Source organism: Callithrix jacchus, chromosome 4 (assembly GCF_049354715.1).
Source record: "Callithrix jacchus isolate 240 chromosome 4, calJac240_pri, whole genome shotgun sequence".
Lineage (NCBI taxonomy): Eukaryota > Metazoa > Chordata > Mammalia > Primates > Cebidae > Callithrix > Callithrix jacchus.
Window position 1 is genome coordinate 172,041,532 of NC_133505.1, and position 25,369 is coordinate 172,066,900.

At 39.8% G+C, this 25,369-nt stretch overlaps 1 protein-coding gene across 13 annotated transcripts in view; it reads right to left on the minus strand.

The window, feature by feature from the left end:
• PDE10A (phosphodiesterase 10A) overlaps positions 1-25,369 on the minus strand; it is a 684,633-nt gene that overhangs the window by 127,785 nt on the left and 531,479 nt on the right. For all 13 annotated transcript variants that reach the window (XM_078370444.1, XM_008995354.5, XM_035297766.3 and 10 more), the window contains one exon: positions 23,777-23,805. In XM_078370444.1, coding sequence (XP_078226570.1) covers positions 23,777-23,805 — 29 coding nt within the window. The remainder of the gene's footprint in view (positions 1-23,776; positions 23,806-25,369) is intronic.

Genomic DNA, 25,369 nt, shown 5'->3' on the forward strand with positions numbered 1-25,369 from the left:
ACTTTCTGATGTTTATTAAGCCATCTGGCCTAGGGGATTTTTATGAAAGCAGCTAAACTAGGACACCAAGATTTACCAATAATTTGGTTTGTCTTATTTGACTTAGCATTCTATCAGTAAATTTTGTCTATCAATCTTTCTGTACACACACAGAGACACATACACACACACATGCACACACAGACACACACGTGAAATAAATGTTTTAATATTAAGAGCAAGTTGGTATTCCCCTTTATTCTTAAACACTTCAGTGTGCATTTCCCAAGTAAAAGAACTTTATTTTACAAGTTAAATACAGTTATCATGATCAGAAAACTGAACATTTCTACAACAGTATTAGTTAATTTTAAAAACCACATTCTCAGTTCATCTGTTGTCCCAAAAATGTCCTATAAAGGATTATTATGCCCCACCCATCTAAGTTCAGATCCCAGATCACATATGTAAGGATCCTTATCCCCCCACCCATCTAAGTTCAGATCCCAGATCACATATGTAAGGATCCTTATCCCCCCACCCAAGTTCAGATCCCAGATCACATATGTAAGGATCCTTATCCCCCCACCCATCTAAGTTCAGATCCCAGATCACATATGTAAAGGATCATTATCCCCCCACCCAAGTTCAGATCCCAGATCACATATGTAAGGATCCTTATCCCCCCACCCATCTAAGTTCAGATCCCAGATCACATATGTAAAGGATCATTATCCCCCCACCCATCTAAGTTCAGATCCCAGATCACATATGTAAGGATCCTTATCCCCCCACCCATCTAAGTTCAGATCCCAGATCACATATGCAAAGGATCATTATGCCCTACCCATCTAAGTTCAGATCCCAGATCACATATGCAAAGGATCATTATGCCCCACCCATCTAAGTTCAGATCCCAGATTACATATGTAAAGGATCATTATGCCCTACCCATCTAAGTTCAGATCCCAGATCACATATGCAAAGGATCATTATACCCCACCCATCTAAGTTCAGATCCCAGATCACATATGTAAAGGATCATTATCCCCCCACCCATCTAAGTTCAGATCCCAGATCACATATGCAAAGGATCATTATGCCCCACCCATCTAAGTTCAGATCCCAGATCACATATGTAAAGGATCATTATCCCCCCTCCCATCTAAGTTCAGATCCCAGATCACATATGTAAAGGATCATTATGCCCTACCCATCTAAGTTCAGATCCCAGATCACATATGTAAAGGATCATTATCCCCCCACCCATCTAAGTTCAGATCCCAGATCACATATGTAAAGGATCATTATCCCCCCACCCATCTAAGTTCAGATCCCAGATCACATATGTAAGGATCCTTATCCCCCCACCCATCTAAGTTCAGATCCCAGATCACATATGCAAAGGATCATTATGCCCCACCCATCTAAGTTCAGATCCCAGATCACATATGTAAAGGATGATTATCCCCCCACCCATCTAAGTTCAGATCCCAGATCACATATGTAAAGGATCATTATCCCCCCACCCATCTAAGTTCAGATCCCAGATCACATATGTAAGGATCCTTATCCCCCCACCCATCTAAGTTCAGATCCCAGATCACATATGTAAAGGATCCTTATCCCCCCACCCATCTAAGTTCAGATCCCAGATCACATATGTAAAGGATCATTATCCCCCCACCCATCTAAGTTCAGATCCCAGATCACATATGTAAAGGATCATTATGCCCTACCCATCTAAGTTCAGATCACAGATCACATATGCAAAGGATCATTATGCCCCACCCATCTAAGTTCAGATCCCAGATCACATATGTAAAGGATCATTATCCCCCACCCATCTAAGTTCAGATCCCGGATCACGTATGGTACTTAGGAGTCACGTCATGTTTCTTTAGTATCTTTCAATGTACAACAGTTCCTCAGACTGTCCTTGTAGTATCAAGTTTTCTTTGAAGTATCAAGTATTCTTCAAAAGTATCAAATTTTGAAGTCTTTGTCAGCAATACAATAAAGTGATGAAGCTAGAAAGCCATCATCCAAAGAACAGTGAGCCTGCCTGCCTGCCTCCCTCCCTGACTTCTTCCATATGAACATGGAATCAAAGACTTATTTTACACAACAGGCTACGATCCCCTATTATTGTCATTTAACTTGATGCTCAAATTGTCCCATATTTGGCCAGGAGAAACCTCTTCAAGATAGCTCCTGTATCCTTTTGACATGTCCTAATGATTCCTTCAACACTTTCTTACCTTTTTGTCACATACTTCGCTGGCCCTTGAATCAGCCATTTCTAATTCAAAGAAATCTCAGTTCCTTTTAGTAGAGAATGGTATTTAAAATCCAAGAGTTGGAGCTATATCACACTGCTGCCAATGCTTTTAATGCATAAAATATACATATATATGTGTGTATATAAAAGAAGGTTACATATAAATACACACACAAACACACACATAAATACATATATAAGCTTATGTTGTCACTCTGCATGCATTTGTCTACTTACATATACATATATAAGGAGAGAAGGAAAACCATGACTCATTCTGATACCTCTGGTTCCAACCAAACACTACAGCGTACATTCCAGTGTTCCCTATATCCATCTATGTAATTAGCTCACTTAACATGTGGAATCTGGCTGTCACTATCCTTACCATTCTTATATATCTTTCAAGACTAGGATACACACAGGTAGTTTCAGAACTGCTAAGCCATACCACTTCAAAGAGTAAATGTATTAACTACATGTTAATAGTTTCGAGTTTTTTAGGTAAAATTTACAAACACTGAAATATACAAATCTTAAATGTACAATTCATTACATTTTGACAAGTATATAAATCCTTGTAACATACATCCTAACAAGACAGAACATTTCATCTCTTCATAAAGTCCCTCCCACAGCCCTTTCTAATTAATCCCTGTCCCCAAGGCAGCCACTCTTTTTTGACTTTTTCCCACCATAGATTAGTTTTGCCAGCTTCTGAAATTATTTGTAAAATGGAGTCAGACAATATGAACTCTTTTGAACCTGCTACATTGGCTCAGCAGGATGTCGGGGCAATTCAGCCATGGTGCTGTATGTTCCAGTAGCGTGTTCCTTTCCATTACTGGGAGCGTTCTGCTGTATTAACGTACTACAAACTTGTTTATCTGTCATATTATTGTTGCACATTTGGGATGCTTATGTTTCCAATTTTGAGCTATTATGAATAAAGCCTGCTATGAACATTCTTATGGAAGTATTTTTGTGAACACAGGTTTTCAACTATCTTTGGCAAATATCAGGGTAAAATTCCTGGGTTGCAAGATAAATGTATGTTTAACTTTACAAGAAGGTGCCAAACCTTTTTTGTATCATGCTTTATATTCTTAAGAATAGTTATCAAAATGATTTAGGCATTTTAAAGAAAAAGAAGTTAAAAATAAAGGTGATCTATATCACACAAATAGCACAGGCTGAAAGACTACTCTACAATGAGCAACTGTAACAACCCATGAAGGAAATCTACAAGCTATGCAGGCATGGGTGGAAGAGCTCAGGGTTAACACAAAGGAGGCCGCTCATCTTTTGCAAATGCTTCCTTTAAAAAGTTTGAAAATCCTAACCAGTAAATAAAGGAACAGTAGACAGTCACCCTGAGCTCATTCCAGTACTATGGGGAAAAGAGAAAAAGCAGCCACCTTCACTTGTTCTACAGTTTAACTGAGCACAGAAGAAGTGCCACAGAGCTGTTTCAAAGCATTATGGGAGAGCAAGGAAGGTACTGTATTAGTTCCTTCTCATGCTGCTATGAAGACATATCCAAGACTGGGTAATGTATAAAGAAAAGAGGTTTAATTGACTTCCCCAGGACACTAATAATCATGGTGGAAGGCACCACATCACAGAGCGGCAGGAGAGAGAATGAATGCTGAGCAAAGAAGGAAGCCCCTTACAAAACCATCAACTCGAGAGAACTCCTTCACTATCATGAGAACAGGGGGAGATCGCCCCGTGATTCAATTATCTCCACCTGGTCAAGTCCTTGATACACGGTGATGATTACGGTTCAAGGTGAGATTTGGGTGGGGACACAGAGCCAAATCATATCAGGTATGATTTAGGAGCAGCATAATTCAGGAGTTGAGAGAATGCATCTTAAAGAATGCTAGCACAGATGAAGGAAACTGCAGGAGGAAGTAGGAAAAGAGAGAGTAGCAGAGAGGCAAGCAGGGCAGGAGGCCAAAACAATCATGGCTGATTATCAGGACTGTCCCTGGACAATGAATTCAGGTTAAAGTGGAAAGCACATAGGCAGGGATTCTGCAAATCAATGCACTAATTTGAAAATACATTATCCGCTCAATTCAATAAAACAGATATAATAAAAACTAGTATTCCAGAAGAACAGTATAATTTTCAAAGGGCATTTTTTTTTAAGATGGAGTCTCACTCTGTTGCCCAGGGTGGAGTACAATGGCATAATCTCAGCTCACTGCAACCTCCGCCTCCTGGGTTCAAGCGATTCTCCTGCCTTAACCTCCCGAGTAGCTGGAACTACAGGCATGTGCCACCACGCCTGGGCAATTTTGTATTTTTTAGTAGAAATGGGGTTTCAGCATATTGGAGAGGCTAATCTCGAACTCCTAACCTTGTGATCCACCTGCCTCGGCCTCCCAAAGTGCTGGGACTGTAAGCATGAACCACCACACCTGGCATCAAAGAGCTTTTTATAAATTAATGAATCTCATTTAGGACAAAAAGGTCTACGGGATGAAAAGGGCTTTTCACACTAACAAGTTTAGGGAAAAGTGATCCATGAGATAAAATAGTATTAAATCACTGACTGATACAGCACTTTTTTCTGCTAGTAGAAAAGGATTAAGCTTTCAAAGGCAGCTGAATCATGAGAAAATTAAGAAAATGAAAGACGTAGTTTAAGTGCTTTCCCCAGCAGATGTACTTCTGAATGTCAGCGCAGGCACACCTCATTTGGATTGTGCTTTGCTCTACTGCTCTTTGTAGATATTGCATGTTTTACAAAGGGAAGGTGCACAGCAACCCTGCATCAAACACGTCTATCAGCACAACTCTGCCAATAGCCTGTGTTCACTTCATGTCTCCACGTCACATTTTGTAATTCTCACTATATTTCAAAACTTTTTCATTATTATTATACCGGTTAAGGTGAGCTACAGTTAGTGATATTTAATTATCTGTAACTATTCTCCCAACTCCCTTCCTCTCCTTGAACCTCACTAATCCTGAGACAAAACAATATTGAAATTACACAAACCAATTAATAACTCTACAATGATCTTCAAGTGTTCAAGTGAAAGGGTCACATGTCTCGCATTTTAAATCAAAAAGTAGAAATAAGGCTTGTGAGAAGACATGTCAAAAGCCAAGACAAACCAAAAGCTAGGTCTCGCTCCCGTTAGCCAAGTTGTGAATGCAAAGCATGAGTTCCTGAAAGAAATTAAACGTGCTAATCTAATGAACACATGAATAAGAAGGAGAAAGAGACTTATTGCCAATATGGAGAAAGATTCAAGTCTGGAGAGAAGATCGAACCAACTACAACATTCCCTTACAGCAAAGCCTAATCCAGAGCCCGAACTCTCTTCAATTAGAAAGCTGAGAGACGTGAGGAAGCTACGGAAGGAAAGTCTGAAGCTAGTAGAGGTTACTTCGTGAGGTTTAAAGAAAGAAGCCATCTTTATAACATAGAAGTGAAATGTGAAGCAGTACGTGCGGATGGAGAAGCTGCAGCAAGTTATCCAAAGTACCTAGTCGAGATAATGGACGAAAGCGGCTATCCTAAATGGCGGATGGGAAACGAAGACAAAACATTCTTACAACAGTGAGACGTCATCTGGGACCCTCACATCCAGAGAAAAGAAGTCAGTGTCCGGCTTCAAAGTTTCAAAGAACAGGCTGACTCCCTCATTAGAGACAAATGCAGCTGATGACTTTAAGTTGAAACTGAGGCTCACTGACCCCTGCAAAAATTCTAGGGCCAATAAAAATTATACTAATCTGACTCTGCCTGTCTTCTAGAACTGGCACTACAAAGCCACAAGGACATCACAACTGTGTTTGGCATAATTTACTGAACAAAAATCAAGCCCACTGTTGAACACTACTGCTCGAAAAAAAGATTCCTTTCAAAATATTACTACTTGGCCACATGCAGTGGCTCGTGCCTGCAATTCCAGAACTTTGGAAGACCGAGGGGGTAAATCACCTGAGGTTGGAAGTTTGAGACCAGTGTGGCCAATATGGAAAAACCTCATCTTCACTAAAAATACAAAAATTAGCCAGGCATGCTGGCGCACCTATAAACCCAGCTCCTGAGAGGCTGAGGCAGAAGAATCGCTTGAACCCAGGAGGCAGAAGTTGCAGTGAGCTGAGATCACGCCACTGCACTCCAGCCTGGGTGACAGAGCAAGACTCCATCTCAAATCAAATATTACTACTCATTGACAATGCACCCGATCACCCAAGAGCTCTGATGGAGAGGCATAAGGAGATCCAGGTTTTCGTGCCTGCTAACAAAACCTCCGTACTGCAGCCCATGGATCAAGGAGTAATTTTGACTTTCGAGTCATATTATTTAAGAAATAAATTTGTAAACCTAATAGCTGCCATAGACAGTGATTCTTCTAATGGATCTGGGCAAAGTAAATCTAAAATTCCAGAAAGAATTCATCTTTGCAGATGCTATTGAGAACATTCGTGATTCATGGGAAGTTGTCGAAATGTCGATGTTAACAGGAGTTTGGAGGATGTTGGTTCAAAGCCTCATGGGTGATTTTGGGCATTCAAGACCTGTGGATGTGGCAGAACCAGCAACAGTACCAGAATCAGAGGTGGAACTTGGAAGATGTGACTGAATTGCTGCAATCTCACGATAAAACTTGAACAGATGAGTTGCCTCTTGCAGAAGAGCTAAGAAAATGGTTTCTTGAGATGGAATCCGTGCCTGGTGAAGATGCTATGAACAATGTTGACATGACAACAAAGGATTTAGAATATTCCATAAACCTAGTTGATAAAGCAGAGGCGGTGTTTGAAAGGATGCACCCAAATATTGCATTAAATTCTACTGCGGGCAAAATGCTTTCAAACTGCATCGCGTGCTGCAGAGAAATCTTCTATGAAAGGAAGAGTCCACTGATGTAGCATATTTTATTTTTGCCTTATTTTAAGAAACTGCCACAGCCACCCCAACCTTCAGCAACCAAAATGCTAATACATCGGAAGGCATACACATTTAGGCGAGAATCTCCTCCAGCTAAGAGATTATAACTTGCCAAAGCCTCAGATAATCATTAACATTTCTTAGCAATAAAGCCATACATTATTATTTTTGGGGGGGTCAAGGGGACAGAGGAATCTCACTCTGTTGCTCAGGCTGGAGTGCAGTGACATAGCCTCGGCTCACTGCAACCTCTGTCTCCCAGGTTCATGCGATTCTCCTGCCTCAGCCTCCCGAGTAGCTGGGATTGCAGGTGTCTGCCACTGTGCCTGGCTAATTTTTTCTATTTTTAGTAGAGACAGGGTTTCACTATGTTGGCCAGGCTGATCTGGAACTCCTGACCTTGCAATCCCCCTGCCTCGGCCTCCCAAAGCACTGGGATGACAGGCATGAGCCACCATGCCCGGTCACTATTTTTAATTAGTGAATGCACATTGCATTTTTAGACATAATGCATATATACACTTTACAGGCTACAGTACAGTATATAGATTTTATGCATATCTACTACATTACTGGATCATTATTATATTCTGTTTTACGCAATGAAGAAATGCTCTCCAAACAACCTTTTTTTTTTTTTTGAGACGGAGTTTCACTCTCGTTACCCAGGCTGGAGTGCAATGGCGCAGTCTCGGCTCACCGCAACCTCCGCCTCCTGGGTTCAGGCAATTCTCCTGCCTCAGCCTCCTGAGTAGCTGGGATTACAGGCACACGCCACCATGCCCAGCTAATTCTTTTTTTTTTGTATTTTTAGTAGAGATGGGGTTTCACCATGTTGACCAGGATGGTCTCCAACTATTGACCTCGTGATCTACCCGCCTCGGCCTCCCAAAGTGCTGGGATTACAGGCTTGAGCCACCGCGCCCGGCCTGCAAACAACCTTTAAACAGCCCTTGAATTTACGGACTAGGACCACCATCTTAATGGGCCTAAAATAGATCCTCTGTTACACCAGTTTTCAAAATCTATAGTCTAGCATTGGTTTGTGGCTGCCAAGGACGGTGTGGCAAAACAGGTGATAATTTAAAGTCTTGTGAAAGAGGAATGCGTTTAGTTCCCACTTTTAACATTTTTGTCATAATCATTTGATATCATTTTTTGGATAAGATGACTCCTTACCTACTAGCATAATGAGGAATAGGAAATGTGTCTTCTATATATCATCTGCATCACTTTATTGTTATGGAATCGGGACAAATGGTTTATGTTTGTAATCTATTGTTAAGATTATGGGTTTTGCATAATCTTATGCAAAACTGTCTTTAGCAAACATTTCCTAGTATTTAAGTGGTCAATATGAACTACTTCCATATAGCAGAATATTGTATTCAATTAGAGAAGGGTTTCACACTAATATGCTCAGGAAGCCAACGTGCTTAGGAGGGATGCTCACATGGTTTCTGAGGTTGCCATGGCTGTGGTTAATAAGGAGCAGCAAAGCTCCTGAGAAGAAATTTAGCCTAAAACAATCGATCCATAATATATGCTAAGAATTTTTCTCTCTGGTTCTCACAGAACACGAATTTGAATGCCTGGAGATACTTCAATTCGTGTCCTAAGGTGAATACGGACTTTTCCTACAGTCATCCTATGGGCTCTTCTTCACCAAGAATGAGTGATTTTCCGTCTGGGTGAGAAATTCTTATTGGGCTCTTTAATTTTCAAAATTCAGAATGTCAGAATATCATTTCACCTTAGTGGAACAGTATCTGTCAACTGGTTCCTCTGGCTTCTAAGTCCTGTGTTGACAATCAGCAAGACAGGGTATTTGCCTGCACTCCAGGTATTTAAGTATCATTTTGAACAATTCAAAGCCCACCACTAGCCAAAGCCAGATTTGAGAGAATTCTCTGGAGGGAGATGTAAACAGTCAGGCTTTCTACCCACTCCTCCACCGGGCACTTTCACTTCTGCCCTGGGGACACATCACTCTAGCCCTGTGGCATCAGCTGCAGTGAGTGAGGGCATTGATTTTGAGTCCATGTTTGCTGCTACAAAGGAATACCGGAGGCTAAGTAATTTAGAAATATAAAAGGTCCATTTGGCTCACAGATATGCTGATGAGGGCTTCAGACTGCCTCCATTCCTGGAGGAAGCAAAGGGGAACCAGTGTGTGCAGCTACCACATGACCAGAGAGGAAGCAAGAGGAGTGGAGTTTCACCAGGAGCCTTGGTAGGGCCGAACAAGCCATATACAAACCACAGTAACAGGTCACAGGAAATGACTCCAGGTCGCTCTAACTTGGGTCTATTCCAGTCCAGCCTTCTGTATGGGCACCTGCACTTTCTGAACAGCGAACCACATCGTAATATCATGTCTTTGAAACTGACTGAATTATTGTTGTAAATCAGATATGTAAACTTATTTGCATTTTTATAAAATCCAGTATTAAAAACTTTGTCCTGAAAAAGACTGATTGGTATCCTTCCCTTAGAGAATAAGTAAATCAACCTTGGTTTACGCTTCACCTGATTACAAATTGAAAGCCAGATTTTCTACTCATTCGTAGGAAAGTATTACCTGTTACAAACTGCTTTCTTTCTAGTTCTTCCTCTGTTGTGTTTGGTTATGCTTGTTTCCCTGGTCATCAATTAGAAAACCTCTTTTTAAATGATATAGAAAGAAAAGAACTGGAAAGGGAGTAAATGGTAATTAGTTGTGAAGGAACAGGCAGAGCTGCAATGGGGAGGCTTGGGGAGGCTTGGGGAGGCTTGGGGAGGCTTGGGGAGGCTTGGGGAGGCTCTGGGAGGCTGACGGAGCTTCTCTCAGAACTTAAAGACTGTTTAGGCCATCCTCCTCTCTCAGTCCCACAGCATCAAACTGTCTCTACTGTATCATTTCCATAAATATATAAACATGCTGGCATTTATCTCATATTTTAAGAGAAAAAAACTAAAACAAAACCGCATTTGTCACCTCTTTATAGCTTTTCTATATATTTCCCACCCATTTCTTTCCTGTCTCTTAAGGTAAAACTCCATAAAGTAATTACATCTGTTGCCACCTACAATTTCTCTTCTCTCACAAACTCCAGTTGCTCCAAGAAAACACCTTTTACTGAGATCACCAAGGACCCCAAACTGCCAAACTAAAAGTCAACCCTCAGTCTTCCTTTCCCTTGACGTTCCAGCAGCATTTGACATAGCTGATTGTTCTATTTTATTTTAAATAATACCTTATTTAAAAGAAACATATGCCCCTGGTTCTCTCTCCACCTCTTGGACAGCTGCTTTCAGTCTTCCTAGTTCTATCGCCCTCAGAAGTCTCAGCCTTCTAAATGTCAGGTTCCAGGGTTGAGCAACAACCACTTGTCAAGTGACCTCATCTGGCCTTGTGACTTTAGATACCATCTATACGTGGATGGGTCTTAAATAATCCATATTACTAATGATCTCAAATTTGTATCTCTAACCCAGAACATTTACCTAAACCCCAGTGTCATATGTATAACTTATTACTTAATATCTCCCATTTAGAAATCTATTAGACAGCTCCAACTTAGGACATTCAAAACTGATTGTCTGAAAGGAAGCACCTCCTGAACACACACCCTGACCTGTCCGTCCTGCAGGCCTCCCACCGAGGGAATGGCAAGCTCCCCTTCCACGGGCTCAGGCAAAACCCTGATGCCTCCTTTCTTCCCCTTTTTTTAATATCACACATCTGGATTAATCAATAGTTCTTGTTAGGCCTCCCTTCAAAATAAACACAGCATCCTATCTATGAAACCCAGGCATTTCCCCCACCTCCGTTACCAGCAGCCTGGTCTCATCTCTTGCTAGACTTGTTATGCTAGCCTTCTACTTGCCAATCCTCTTTGACCACGAAAGATTATTCTTTCAAAGCACCACTGAATTCACTTACTTAGAATTTCCGAACTTATGTTTGCACTAATAAAACTGGTTAATAGTCTCTTAATGCTTTTTTCTCTTTTGTTTAATGCTCTACTTTTTGTGTCAAAAATAGTATTCTCTTTTGAGATGAGTTGTTTCCCTAGCTTTTAAAATACACACTTCATATAATGTAGAAATTTTCTGCTCTTTAGTGTTTTGTGAAATTATTCAGCAAAGCTTTTGGGCCTCATGTCATTTTAGGTGGCCTTCTACTAATTTTCCAGTTTTTTCAATATAGTAGTATATTCAGGTTTCTTAACTCTTCTTCAGTCAATTTTGATAATTTGTTATTTCCTCAAAATTGGCCATTTCATACAAATTTGCAATTATATTAATATATAGTATTCAGTATTCTCTATTTAATTATTAATAATCTCCCTGGTGTTCATATTTATATTCCCTTTCTCATTCCTAATGCCTATATTTCTTATTTCTTAAATAGATTGTCTTTGGCAATCTATTTATGGAATTGATCTTTTTAAAGAATTATCTTTTGCATTATTAATGAAGTCTATATTTTACACTCTGCTCCTTTAATTTATTCTCATATCTTATTTTAATTCATCCCCTCTGCTTTTTAAGTATATTTTGGGTTTTCTAATAAATAATTATAAGGACATACATTTTAATCCTATTCTGGCTATGTCAGGTTTGGTAGACTTTATCCCCATTTTATATTTGGCTTTAAAAAGCCATTTATCAAAAGGTCTTTCAGATTAGAATGGCAAAGCAGGAATTCAAATCTAAGTGTCATTTACATTAATACCAGAGAAGTTCTTCTGAATGTGTAACACACAGAAAAAATAGAGATGCATTCTCACAAAAGGAAATACAAATAATAACATATAGAAGTATGTGTATTTGCTTTAAATAAAAACATTAAAACAGCCTCATACCATTTATACATGAACAGATATATAATTGTTATTTAAATGGGACTACAATGAAACACTCAACTGTAGCAGTAATTTAGTTAAACCAACTTAGCAGCTGTGTTAAACATAAACCAGTCACATCCTTTGACCTAGTAACCTTGGGTCCTAGGTATTGTTCCTTAGGAAATATTTCACAAGAATAAAACTACTAATTAGCTGGGCATGGTGGCACATGCCTGTAATCCCAGCTACTCAGGAGGCTGAGGCAGGAGAATTGCCTGAAACCAGGAGGTGGAGGTTGCGGTGAGCCAAGATCGCGCCATTGCACTCCAGCCTGGGTAACGAGCAAAACTCGTCTCAAAAAAAAAAAAAAAAAAAGAATAAAACTACTATATACATAAATTTAAGTAGTCTATGAAAAAAACAATCTAAAGATCTACCAATAAAAAAGTAAAAAAATTATCACACAGAAACTCAATGGGGCATTTTTAGTCACTAAAGGTAATTCTAGATTGCATAAAATCATGAAACACTTATAGCATAATAAAAAACAGAAATCAAAACAGTATATGCATTGTAATTATTACCAAGTATATATATGCATGTGAAGAAGACACTGAAAATAAACATTCGAAATTGATATAATTGACTTGATTATAGTAGTTTCAATATATCTTAAAGACAGAGTTCTGATCTCTTGAAAATGCAAGTAGAAACGATTTTAACTGAGTAAAAGTAGCTGTAGACAAAGTCGAGAAGGGCAGATCCAAGCACGGGGTTGGAAGTAGTCTCCGAAACATAAATTACAGTGTGACTCTCAACCCCAAATACAGAAATAAGAGAGTCAACAGAGAGACATTTTGATATACAAAATAACAAAACAACAGGGGCTCATATCACATAACCTCAGTCTTCTCAAAAATAGAGGGGATGCTATAATTAAGAATGACGGGGACAAGGTCAGGAGAGGAAAAATTTAAAACACCTGCCATGTAATCTCAGCACGCCTGTATTTTCAAGCTAAGAAAAGCACTACAGCTAATCAGCAAAGAAAGCTCATCTTTAATAGAAAAAGATAAAATAACATAAATAATCACTAAAGAAATAATGGCTTTCGCAACCATGTACCAGGAGTGTCTTCTCTACCATTATTGCAATCTACTTTAAGAAAATTCTATTCACGGAATAATATATGTTTGCATAATAATTATCTGGTCACTGGTTTAATGATTTCCACAAGGTTCAGATACTCTTAATTTTCAAGTCATTCACTCAATTAAGGTAATGAGCAGATCAACACAGAAACCCTGAAAATTCTGAATTCTATATTCAGCGACTGATTAGCTGTAGAGCGTAATTATGATCACAACTAGTCAGATGTTGCCAAAGTTTCATTAGAAGTCACATGATACAGCTGATTTTGTTAATCCTCTGTTTGGGGGAATGTCTGTATGGAGTTCTCTCACTTTCTGAGAGGTGATACATTTGAAAGAGCTGAGGCAACAAAGCATCTCCCTGCCCAGGTATGCTGCACCCACGAGATTCTTAAGCTGCACTGTAAGAACAGATGCCAATTAAGGAACTTCTACCATCCAGTCCCACGTGGCCCAACACTATAAAATATTTTAAGCAAAACACACACACACACACACACACACACACACACACACACAGTTAAATTACAAAGAAGAAGTAATATACGTAATACAAATTAACAAGATATCTGAATAGCAGGGAGAGATCCCTGTGTGAAATCACCAAAATATTCCTTAAAGATGTTCGCCTCAGTATAAACTTTCTTCCTTCTGTGTAAACTTAGCATTTGTCTTCCAGTTCAAATCTGTAGTTAAAACATTTTGAAGAAAAATTTGAAAAACTATCATTGATTATTAATGCTTATTACCTGGATGATGAAATAATCTGTGCACTGACCCCCACAATTTACATGGGTAAACTGTGATATGCAATTTACCCACATAACAAACCTGCGCATATACCCTTGATCCCAAAATAAAAGTCAGAAACAAGAAAAATAATCCATTTTACTCAACTTGTTAGGCTAAATGAGGCTCTAATTCCACTGTTAGTGTTTGTAAGTATTCAAGACACATATTTAACACTCTAACTTTTTAATGACATTACTATACAGAGAAGGATGACTTCAACCAAATAAAACTAGACTCTACAAGGAAAAAGTTTAAATAAATACCAGACATTGAGATGGAGAAAAAGAGAAAAAAGCAAGAGACAGAATAACAGAGTGAGTGAGGTTCTAAGTGTTTTCAGGCTACTACTTTTTCGAGCTTCCATGAAATAATATGAAAATTAAGCCCTACAAATGCACCTGCATCACTGGACCTCAGCCCCTGCTACTCCACACATCTGCCAAGCCGGCCCACCTTCCCACTCCCGCTGCTGACCAATTCCTCTCACTGTGCCCTGGAACTCACTAGCATTGGCAATCCCCTTCCATTCTCAAAGTCCATGAAAGAAAGGACTTTTTCACATTTTTGCCCTAACCTAGCCTTTCCTGCCCTCCTGAGAATACTCTCTCCTGAAACAAAACAGATGATAACATAACATAAAATTAATCTGTAGCATATATGGTCATAAGTATTAACAGATAATTCAGAAGTTTCTTAAATGCAGTAACAGAAATTTTATAAATATGAAGAAAAGACAGTCTACACCAGGAAAAATAAAGATTTTAAAGTTGATATCCTACGAAAATCTCCCCCTTCACATATGAAACAAAGTAAAAACAAGAAGAAAGCTGAATTAGTGATGAAACTTGGCGACTATGGCTGATACATGCCATAAAAGTCAAGATAATTTGGCTGGACATAATACCACCGAAGCCACACGTTCAAAACAACCCTAAGAATCTAACAAAAATTTCTCCTTCCCAAGAAAATGATACTGCTGCATCAAGTCCATAAAAAATATTCTGGGTCCTTCACATCGCTTGAAAGTTGGATTCTCAGGTATTTTATTCTCTTTGTAGCAATGGGAGTTCACTCATGATTTGGCTGTTTGTCTGTTATTATAGAAATGCTTGTGATTTTTGCACATTGATTCTGTTACAGACTTTGCTTAAGTTGCTTACTAAGGAGGTTTTGGGCTGAGATGATGGCATTTTCTAAATACATAATCATATTGTCTGCAAACAGAGACAATTTGACTTCCTCTCTTCCTGTTTGAATACACTTTATTTCTTTCTCTTGACTGATTCAAGGAGAAGTACCAACCATGGCTCAAGGAAACAAAAGAGGACAGAAACAAATGGAAAAACATTTCATGCTCATAAATAGGAAGAATCAATATTGTAAAAAGGCCCCACTGCCCGAATTAATGTATAGATTCAATGCTATCCCCATCAAGCTACCATTGATTTTCTTCACAAAATTAGAAAAAAACTACTTTACATTTCATATGAAAACAAAAAAGATCCCATATAGCCAAGACACTCCGAGGCAAAAAGAACAAAGCTGAAGCAGCAGCTACCTGACTTTAGACTATACTACAAGGCTACGGTAACCAAAACATCATGATACTGGTACCAAAACAAATATATAGATAGACCAATGGAACAGAACAGAGGCCTCAGAAACAAGACTGCATACCTACACCATCTGATCTTCAACATAAAACAAGCAGTAGGGAAAGGATTTCCTATTTAATAAATGGTGTTGAGAAAACTCAGTAGCCATATGCAGAAAACTGAAACTAGACCCCTTTTTTACACCTTATACAAAAATTAACTCAAGATGGATTAAAGACTTAAACATAGGACTTAAAACCATAAAAACCCTACAAGAAAACATAAGCAGTACCATTCAGGACATAGGCATGGGCAAAGACTTCATGACTAAAACACCAAAAGCAATGGCAACAAAGCCAAAATTGACAAACAGGACCTAATTAAACTCTAAAGAGCTTCTGCACAGCAAAAGAAATTATCATCATAGTGAACAGGCAAACTGAAGAATGGGAGAACATTTTTGCAATCTATCCATGTGACAAAGGGCTAATATCCAGAGTCTAAAAAGAAACAAATTTACAAGAAAAAAACAAACAACTCCATCAAAAACTGGGCAAAAGATATGAACAGCACGTCTCAAAAGATGACATGTATGCAGGCAACAAACACATGAAAAAAAGCTCATCATCACTGGTCATTAGAGAAATGCAAATCAAAACCACAATGAGACACCATCCCATACCAGTTAGAATGGTGATGATTAAAAAATCAGAAAACAACAGATGCTGGAGAGGATGTGGAGAAATAGGAATGCTTTTACACTGTTTATTGGAGTGTAAATTAGTTCAACCATTGTAGAAGACAGTATGGTGATGCCTCAAGGATCTAGAACCAGATATATCATTTGACCCAGCAATCTCATTACTGGGTATGTACCCAAAGGATTATAAATCATTCTACCATAAAGACATGCACATGTATGTTTATTACAGCAATGTTCACAATAGCAAAGACTTGGAACCAACCCAAATGTCCATCAATGATAGACTGGATAAAGAAAATGTGGCACATATACACTGTGGAATACTATGCAGCCATAAAAAATGATGAGTTCATGTCCTTTGCAGGGACATGGATGAAGCTGGAAACCATCATTCTCAGCAAACTGATACAGAAACAGAAAACCAAACACTGCATGTTCTCATTCATAAGTCGGAGTTGCACAATGAGGACACATGGACACAGGAAGGGGAACATCACACACTGATGCCTGTTGGGAGGTGGGTGGCTAGGGGAGGTATAGCATTAGGAGAAATACCTAATGTAGATGATGGGTTTGCACCCATGATGGGTGCAACAAACCACCATGGCATGTGTTTACAAACCTGCACATTCTGCACATGTATCTCAGAACGTAAAGTATACTAATAAAATAAATAAGCATATAAAATATTCTGAAGAAAGTAACAACACAAGATCCCATTTAATATGCTGAAAGTTGGATATGAGTTCATGCTTACGTCTGCCGCAGTGCCCTGTATTTAGAAATACACTGAATAGAAATCCAGAGAAATTTAATGATTCACTAACTGAATTGAGCATTTCTTTTAAAACCTGGCATAGAGAAACACTAAACAGAATGGATACAGTCATACTGTTTACCAGGCCAAGCTAAAATGAAGACAAGATAATGAAATCTGGATTCCAGTAGAGCAATTTGTTTCAATCAAACTAGAGAAAAATCACTGTGGTCAACTCCCCGCTGTGAGGATGTCCTCAACTCCAGTTTCCTCGGGGTTCCCTTCAGTCACTGCAGACTGAACTGGTGCCACTGAAACTCATTATCTAGCCCTTTAACACAATAAACAGGAGGATTCTAAGGACATGTACATGAATAGTAAACAGAGATAGGAATAATCTATTAATGAAGAACAGAGCTAACATTATTCAAGAATAAATACATTTATTTAAAAAAAATCAGTAAATGACTTCTCAACACATACGACAAAAGTAAGAAAAAAACTACCAAAAATATCCAAAGTGTTGGTATTATACTAGAATACAGAGGAGAGCAACAGATTTGGAATGTTGCTGGAGAAGGAAAACGTGCAAGATGAATACTAGGAAAGCCTCTATTTTGCACTATCACAAAAATTAAATAATTAACAAGAGATTATCAATAGAATAATGACATTAAAATGAAGAAGGAACACCCAGAATATCGAAGTAACCTTTAATTTTAAAAGAGTCATTATGAATTCAAGCAGAATGAGAAACAGTAGAGAAAAGAAGCTCAAGTCAATGACATGGAGAATAAATCTGAGAGGTTCTAGAATGTGCAGTAAAAGAATCAGGGAAGGAGAAAGACATGGAAACTTCTGGTGATCTTGAAGAGAAAAAAATAAATGGGAAAGAAGCGATGCACCAAGAACAAGTAGCATGATACCCTGAGCCAAAAATGCCTTTTAAAATGATGGAGAAAGCTCACCGCATACCAGGTTAAATAACTCAAAATTAAAGCATCTACATGACCTAGTGAAAATAACAAATTCAAAGAGCGAATGAAACACAAATATATTCAGAAAAAAAGCAATGTTTACTAAGAAGAATCAGAATGGTCTCAGATTTCTCCTTGAAAACATTAAATACAAGACTGTAATGAAAAATACTAAGGTATGTGGGGGGCAAAGTCTACACCAAAGATTTCTAGATGTGGCTGAGATTTCGCATTTTCTAGCAAGTCAGCAGCCAACTACTCCTACAATTCTGACACTTTAATCTTCCTGTTCTTGTCAGAAATCTTTTTGACTTATGAGCTGAAACCACTTAAAAAGAGTAACAGTAATAACACAACAAAGGATTAATACTGTGGACTAGATGGGAACAAATGACCAGTAGATACGACTGATACGGTATCCCTCAAGTCTCCCCAGCAGCACTGTCTCTGACCACGGCTCCTTCCTTCACTTACTCAGGTCTAGCCAAGATGGCCACCTTGCTGTGCCTCCGGCGATGTGCCAAGCACACTCCTGCCTTGGGGTCTTTGCATTTCCTGTACCATCTTCCTGGAAAGCTTCTACGCAGTTCTCAGCATGGGTCACTCCTTCACTTCCCTTAGGTCTTTCCTCAAATGTGTCCCCAGTGAGCCTGCCTGGCCCCACGTCACCTAACCCGCCTCTCACTCTTCTGCCTCCATAGTACTCATTGCCACTGGGCACAGGGCATGTGCTATTTGTTGTTTACTGACTCTACCCCACACTATGTAAATGCCACGAGCACAGGCATTTCTGTCTGGTCTGTCCTTGATGTATCTTAGGAGCCTCGATGAACTGGGACTCACCTAACATTTGTTAACTAAATGGCAATGTCTGATTAGAAAAATATAGTAGCTTAAGATACACTGGTTTCAACCAAGCATCTGACACGATCTCACATTATTCTCAGAGGTGACATTTCCACGCTCAGCATTTCCTAGATGACAATTATTGTAAAGGGGGCACAGGAAAACACCTTGGAAAAAAACACTCAAATTTGAGGTTTCAAAACAGAGAGAAATAAATACGATGTTAGATAACAGAAATAAGACTGAGACTCATCTCAATAGGCTGAGACGGATCAAAATAAGATGGAATGAAGGTAAAATAAACGTATAGTCCTACGGTTAAAATTCTGTAACAAAATCTGTTGACATAGAAACTTTTTGGTCTCCTCTGGCGCCGCTGATCTCTCCTCCTTCCTCTTCTGTGCTGAAGTTTCCCCGTCTTCTCAGCCGCTCGACAGCGGAGTGTCCACAGTTTAGTGCTCGGTTCTTGGCTCTTCTCCACAGACAACTCTCTAAGAAATGTCACCTTCTCCCACGGCCTTAACATCATTTATACACCAGAAACTCCCAAATGTGTATCTCTACCTACGAACTTTCCTTTTAATTGGACCATATATGCCCTTGTTTTCTGAAAATCTCCAATTCCGTATCTGATTCCCTAAACCTACTACTTTCCTAGTCTCAACCCCATTCCTCCTATAGTCTCAGTAACAGTAAAGAGAAATCTTATTCTACCAAGTGCTCAGACCAAAAGGTTGGAAATCATTACTGATGCCTCTCGTCTAACTCACCATATACACTATAAACCAAAATAAAACTGTAAGTTCCTCAGCTGACTGAAAGACCCTCCTCTCAGCCAAGGGCATTGCAAAGCAGACCTGAAAATCCAGCATAGGCAGTGATGGGGGGCAGGAGGTTGGACATGCCTCATTATAAACTCCTCCCTTTGAAACTCAGGCACAGCCGAACTGCATTAACACTAAACAGATTTTAAGACTGATGACACAGACTTTTTGTAGCTATAAGACACCAAACTCCAGCCTGATCTCGTGTAGCGCTGTCACAAGACAGATAGCAGGCCCCGAAAGAAACTGACGTATTTTACCGCGAATATATTTCTTTGACATATTTTGCAATGGCTCTGCAAAACTGTCTCTTGTGGGGAAAATCTATATTCTGCAGAGAAGCCCCTTCCCTTTCCAGATCTTTTCTCTGACCCAGGAAAGTCGAAGAGTCTGGCGCATTTTTAAGTCTAAGAGCTCTGTAACCTGCGACTTGGAGGCTTCATTTGCATGATAAAACCTTGGTGTCCAAAAGCCTCACCTTAAGCCAGATGTTACTTCCTACTGATTCCAACCAATTGCCCATCAGAAAATATTTGAATCCACCTGTGACCTGGATGCTACCCAACCCCATGCTTCCAGTTGTCCCACCTTTTCATATAAAACCAAGGGACATGTACTGACTGATGCCTTATGTCTCCCTAAAATGCATAAAATCAAGCTGTAGCCCAACTATTTTGGACACATATTAGAACCTCCTGAGTTTGTGTCATGGGCATGACCTTAACCTTGTCAAAATAAACTTCTAAGTTGACTGAGACAGGTCTCGGATACATTTTGGTTTACAAACCCATAAACAAAGCCTGTGTGCTCTTTCTTCTTAAACACCCAACCTCTGATCATAGTTCACCATTACAACCCTAACCCTAGACACCACCCTCCCATCACACTCCCAGACTGCCCTGGGTCTACCTGTCTTACAACCCTAACCCTAGACACCACCCTCCCCATCACACTCCCAGACTGCCCTGGGTCTACCTGTCTTACAACCCTAACCCTAGACACCACCCTCCCATCACACTCCCAGACTGCCCTGGGTCTACCTGTCTTACAACCCTAACCCTAGACACCACCCTCCCATCACACTCCCAGACTGCCCTGGGTCTATCTGTTTCCACTCTTAGTGTGTATACTCCCAATTCCATTCCAACCTCATTGCTTATTAGTCTCCCATGACTCCCTCTGCTCCAGTCAAACGGCCTACATCAGGGCCTCTGCAGTTGCCATCTCCTCCTTCTGCTGATTCTCTCATTCCCTTCTAATTCCTGCTCAAATTTCCCAGAAGAAGTTAACCTCTCCTGACCACTGCAGATGTGCCACAAGCCAATAAGCCTCCTCCGAACCTGCCATCACTCTCCAGCCCTTTATTCTGCTTTATTCTTCCATGCATTTATCACTGCCTGACAGGTGTGAACACACACAAACACACATATACACGTCATATAAATTTTCTGAGCTGTTACCACCACTCCCCTCTATGCTATAAGAACCTGAATACTGTCTATTTTGCTCCCCATTGTATCCACAGCACCTTAGAACAATGCCTGGAACACAAGTGCTCAAAAATATTGGTCATTGAATAATGAGTAAGAAGACAGGGAGACAAAGAGAGAAAGGGAAAATGGGGAAAAGGGAAGGGAAGCAACATAAGACCCACCAGTCTGACTTGACTTCCTGAAAAAATAATGATAGTTTCTTCAAAGCTCAATAACCAAAAATGCAACGTAGTTTAAAAAAACTAATTCTCAGTTGAGACTGTATTGACAGATACATAGTTTCACACTAAGACAGGTATCCGTCACACCTCCTTTTACCGACCGGGGTCACGACACAATCAGTCTGTGGTGTTATTTTAAGGTCGCAGTGTTTTAAATATGTATTAATAATGTATGGGCTGTCCAAAGAATGTCGACCCACATCTTAAGGAGGCATCTGGAAAATACAGTTTAGAAAGAAAGATGTTTTACTGGAAAAGAAATAGCATCATCCTGGTACTCAAAGAGTTTGCATATGAAATCAAAGTCAAAACAAATACTGGGGAATGGCCATTCTGGGAGGCTGCTTGGTTCTAAATGAGAAAGTACTTCATAATAATTAGAACTGCCAAGCCTGGGCTCAGTAGCTCAAACCTATAATCCCAGCACTTTGGGAGGCTGAGGCAGGAGGATCACCTGAGCCCAGGAGCTCGACACCAGCTTTGGCAACATGGAGAAACCCTGTCTCTATTTAACAAAGGAAAAAAAAAATACAAAAAATTAGCCTGGCATGGTGGCAAAGGCCTGTAGTCCCAGCTATTTAGGAGGCAGAGGTGGGAGGATCATCTGAACCCAGGAAGTCAAGGCTAAAGTGAGCTGAAACTGTACCTGAAAGCCTGGATGATAAAGGGAGACTCTGTCTGAATTTTTTTAAAAAGTATATGAAAAAAGAGAAGGGAGAAAGAAAGCAAAAACAAAACAGAACTGCCTGAGAGTATAACCATTGCCGTTAGTGGAACTGAAGAGCCTGCTTTCTGTCAGGGATGTGTTAGAACAGAAGCCCTGTAGCCAGTCACCATCTTCCAAAGGCTGTCCCAGGAATTTCTAAATCTACTTCATAAAGGAACTCTGAGTATTAGTCAAATAAGCATTGATCAAGATATGGGGTACATTTTTTCAATAGAACTTTATAGAGCTCTTGGACACTGATACCGTTTCTAGGGTGTCAGGTTATACCTTTAGTATTTCTCAATTAGAAATATTCTTTTCTCCAAATTTGGCATAATGTAAGAGAATCTTATAAATAATAGCAAAAAAAAAAAAAAAAAAAAAACCAACCCCACTACATACAGTTTCGTCATTTTTTTCTAACAGCCTTCTGTATGTGGTACTGTCAATGACACTGTCTGAACACGTGGCAGCTTTGGCAACATATGTAATATTTTAGGACTCTGCCAAAGTTCACTTTTCAAAGTACCTATCTTCTCCTCAACTGTCACTTTTTAGCATTTTCTGCTGTTCCTAGCAGCTGCCAAAAATTCTAGGTTCACTCTTCTATCACTTCCTGGTCCCTTTTGGGCATCCAGACCAAAATTGTGAGTTCCGCAAATGTGAAATTAACAGCAAAGGCACCCAGTGAAACCCTGAGACTCACAGAAACCTCAAGAGTCTCCTACACTGCTGTGGACAGAAGGATTTCTGCCCTCCCCCTATCTCCAACTCCCCTACTCCCTAGCACTGGCCCAGGTCATTTTAGAGACTTCTTTCTTCAGATGATCAAAAATGAAGGAATATATCTGCATGTGTGATTCTAACAGTTTTTCAGTTTAGATCTCACCATAAAAAGTGATATGTAAGGTTGCATTAAGTTCAAGTCAAACTTACTGTTTTCAAAGTTACAAACTTTACTATTTTCAGTATTTAATCTGAAGATCTTTATCTGCATAATGCAAAAAACTAAGACACTTTTTTCAAATGTAATCACTTATTTTTATAGCATAAACACAGTATGCTAAATGCTTTCAGTTTTTAAGCTTCCTAAGACTCTTAAAGATAACACTAATTACTTCTCTAGGACATGAAAACAGTACCTTTGAGATATCTAAAAGTTCTAAGCAATATCATGCTTTCAACACATGAGTTGTCAGCTTTTGTTCTCCCGAATAGAAAGGGCATGAACTCAAAGGCAAAGGTTGGGCAGGTAGTGGACATGAGTCAAGCCAGCTGCGTGGAGGACCAGGGCTGACTGGAGAGGCTCCTGCATCTGAAGGTGGCTTCCACTCCCCACCGAGAAGACTGCTGCCCTGTGAGAGTGCTGTGTTGGTGTTACCTTCTGGTTCAAGAGAAGCCAGAAATCCAATCTTTACATACAGTCTCTCAATTTCTAAATGTCAGCAACTGATCCAGAAAACCCCATAAGCAGGTGCAGACCAAACAAAACCCACCTGTGTGATGTATTCAGTCTTGACGCCACTATTTGCAACCTCTCTACTGACTTTATTCCATATTAATGAGTGATACTTTGCAGACGGAACTCAGTTTTTGCCATTATTTTCCTAATACTTTAATGTGTTAGAGTACTTAAAATACACAGAAAAGATTCATTTCCTATATTGCAGTAGTAGAAATAATATTCACATTACTTACCCTGCTGACTTCCTTAGGAGCCGATTCATCTGGGGACAGAGAAGGAAGGGGAAACACAGTTAGAGACTGAGTAAGTTTTAAAATACAAAACATGTCATTTGCTTTCAATAAACTTAAAAGGTTTTTTGCAATGCTACCTCTTACGAAATTGATGAATTTTATTTTTTTAAACTGTAAAGGTTGAACTAACAAATTACAAGTTAAGAAGTATACACTAATTTCACAGGGAAAATGAAACACCACCACCAGATTACCATTCTAGAGGTTCTAAAATGGGTATGATATGCCTGCAAGAATGGCTACACTGTGGTATATTCAACTACACATGCACACAATGGGTTTCTAACACTTGCAGTATTCTACACAATACAACCCACATGAATATCCCAAATGACCCTTAACACTCATGTTTCAAAGGCTAATTCCAGCAGACCCGGGGCTGGTGTGAGCTGTTCTGGTGAAGTAAGAAATGTACCTGCATGGCACTCTGGTCAGGGCATAAAACACACCCACCAATAATAGTGCTGCTTTGTTCCTGGTGTCTGAGGAGTTGGGGGGTGTTTATGCCAGCTTGTCAGCATTGCTGATTGGTAAAGTGAGACTGGGGTGGTTTGCACAGGGTCTAGGTGAGAATCCCTGGAAGGCTCTCCCAATGGGGCTGGCTACAGGCAAGAAAATGTCTGTGTGACCAAATATCTGGTGTAAACCAGCTGGCAGATAGCCCCTCTTGGTCCACTGGTTCTGAGTGTTGCACACACAGGTCATGATTCTGACTTGTGAGAAAGTGTGTATCCCCAACAGAGGAGGGGCTACTGGAGCTCAGCCTGGCATCGACCGACTCCTTCCTGGAGGCAGCCTTCAATTTAGTGCTGTTGTATATTGTATCTTTTTCCTGTAATAAATTCTAGATCTGTAAGCACTGTCATTTCAGTTCCTGTGTCTTTCTAAGCAATCAAACCCTGTTGTCTGTCACCATCAGAACGAACTTAACGTACCAAAAATGGAATGTACTCAGTGTCACTCCAAAGCACAGCCTAACTTCAACCTGACACAGCCAAAAATATGCCCACATCGCCGTCCCACGACTTCAGGCAAGGTTGTAATTCTCCTTTCTTCTTCAATATCCATCTTAGAGAAACCACTGAGTCCCGATGATTCCAGTTTTCTCTCATCTTTCTCAGACTTACAGCTTATCACTCATTTCCTCAGATGACACCACGTCTAGTCCCAAATCACATATCAACCAGTATCATCCAAACTGGTCGCTGAACAGAGTATGTTCCCAGCATGTGCAATCATGCCTACCATGCATGCACACATGCATGCACACACACACACACACATGCACGCACACACGCAGGCACGCACACACACAGGCATGCACACACACATGCACATACTTGCTCTCTCTGTTATGCACTCAGTTTGTCTTTCAAACATTTTCCTTCTATGATGCCCCTAAAATGCTTCAGAACTTAAAATAACTAGATTTCAACACGGGCAAAACACTGACTTTACTTGAGGGTCTTTTTAAACAGTGATACTTTGGAGAGGAAACTGAGTATTTTTTGCTTGTTTTTTACTATGGAGTCT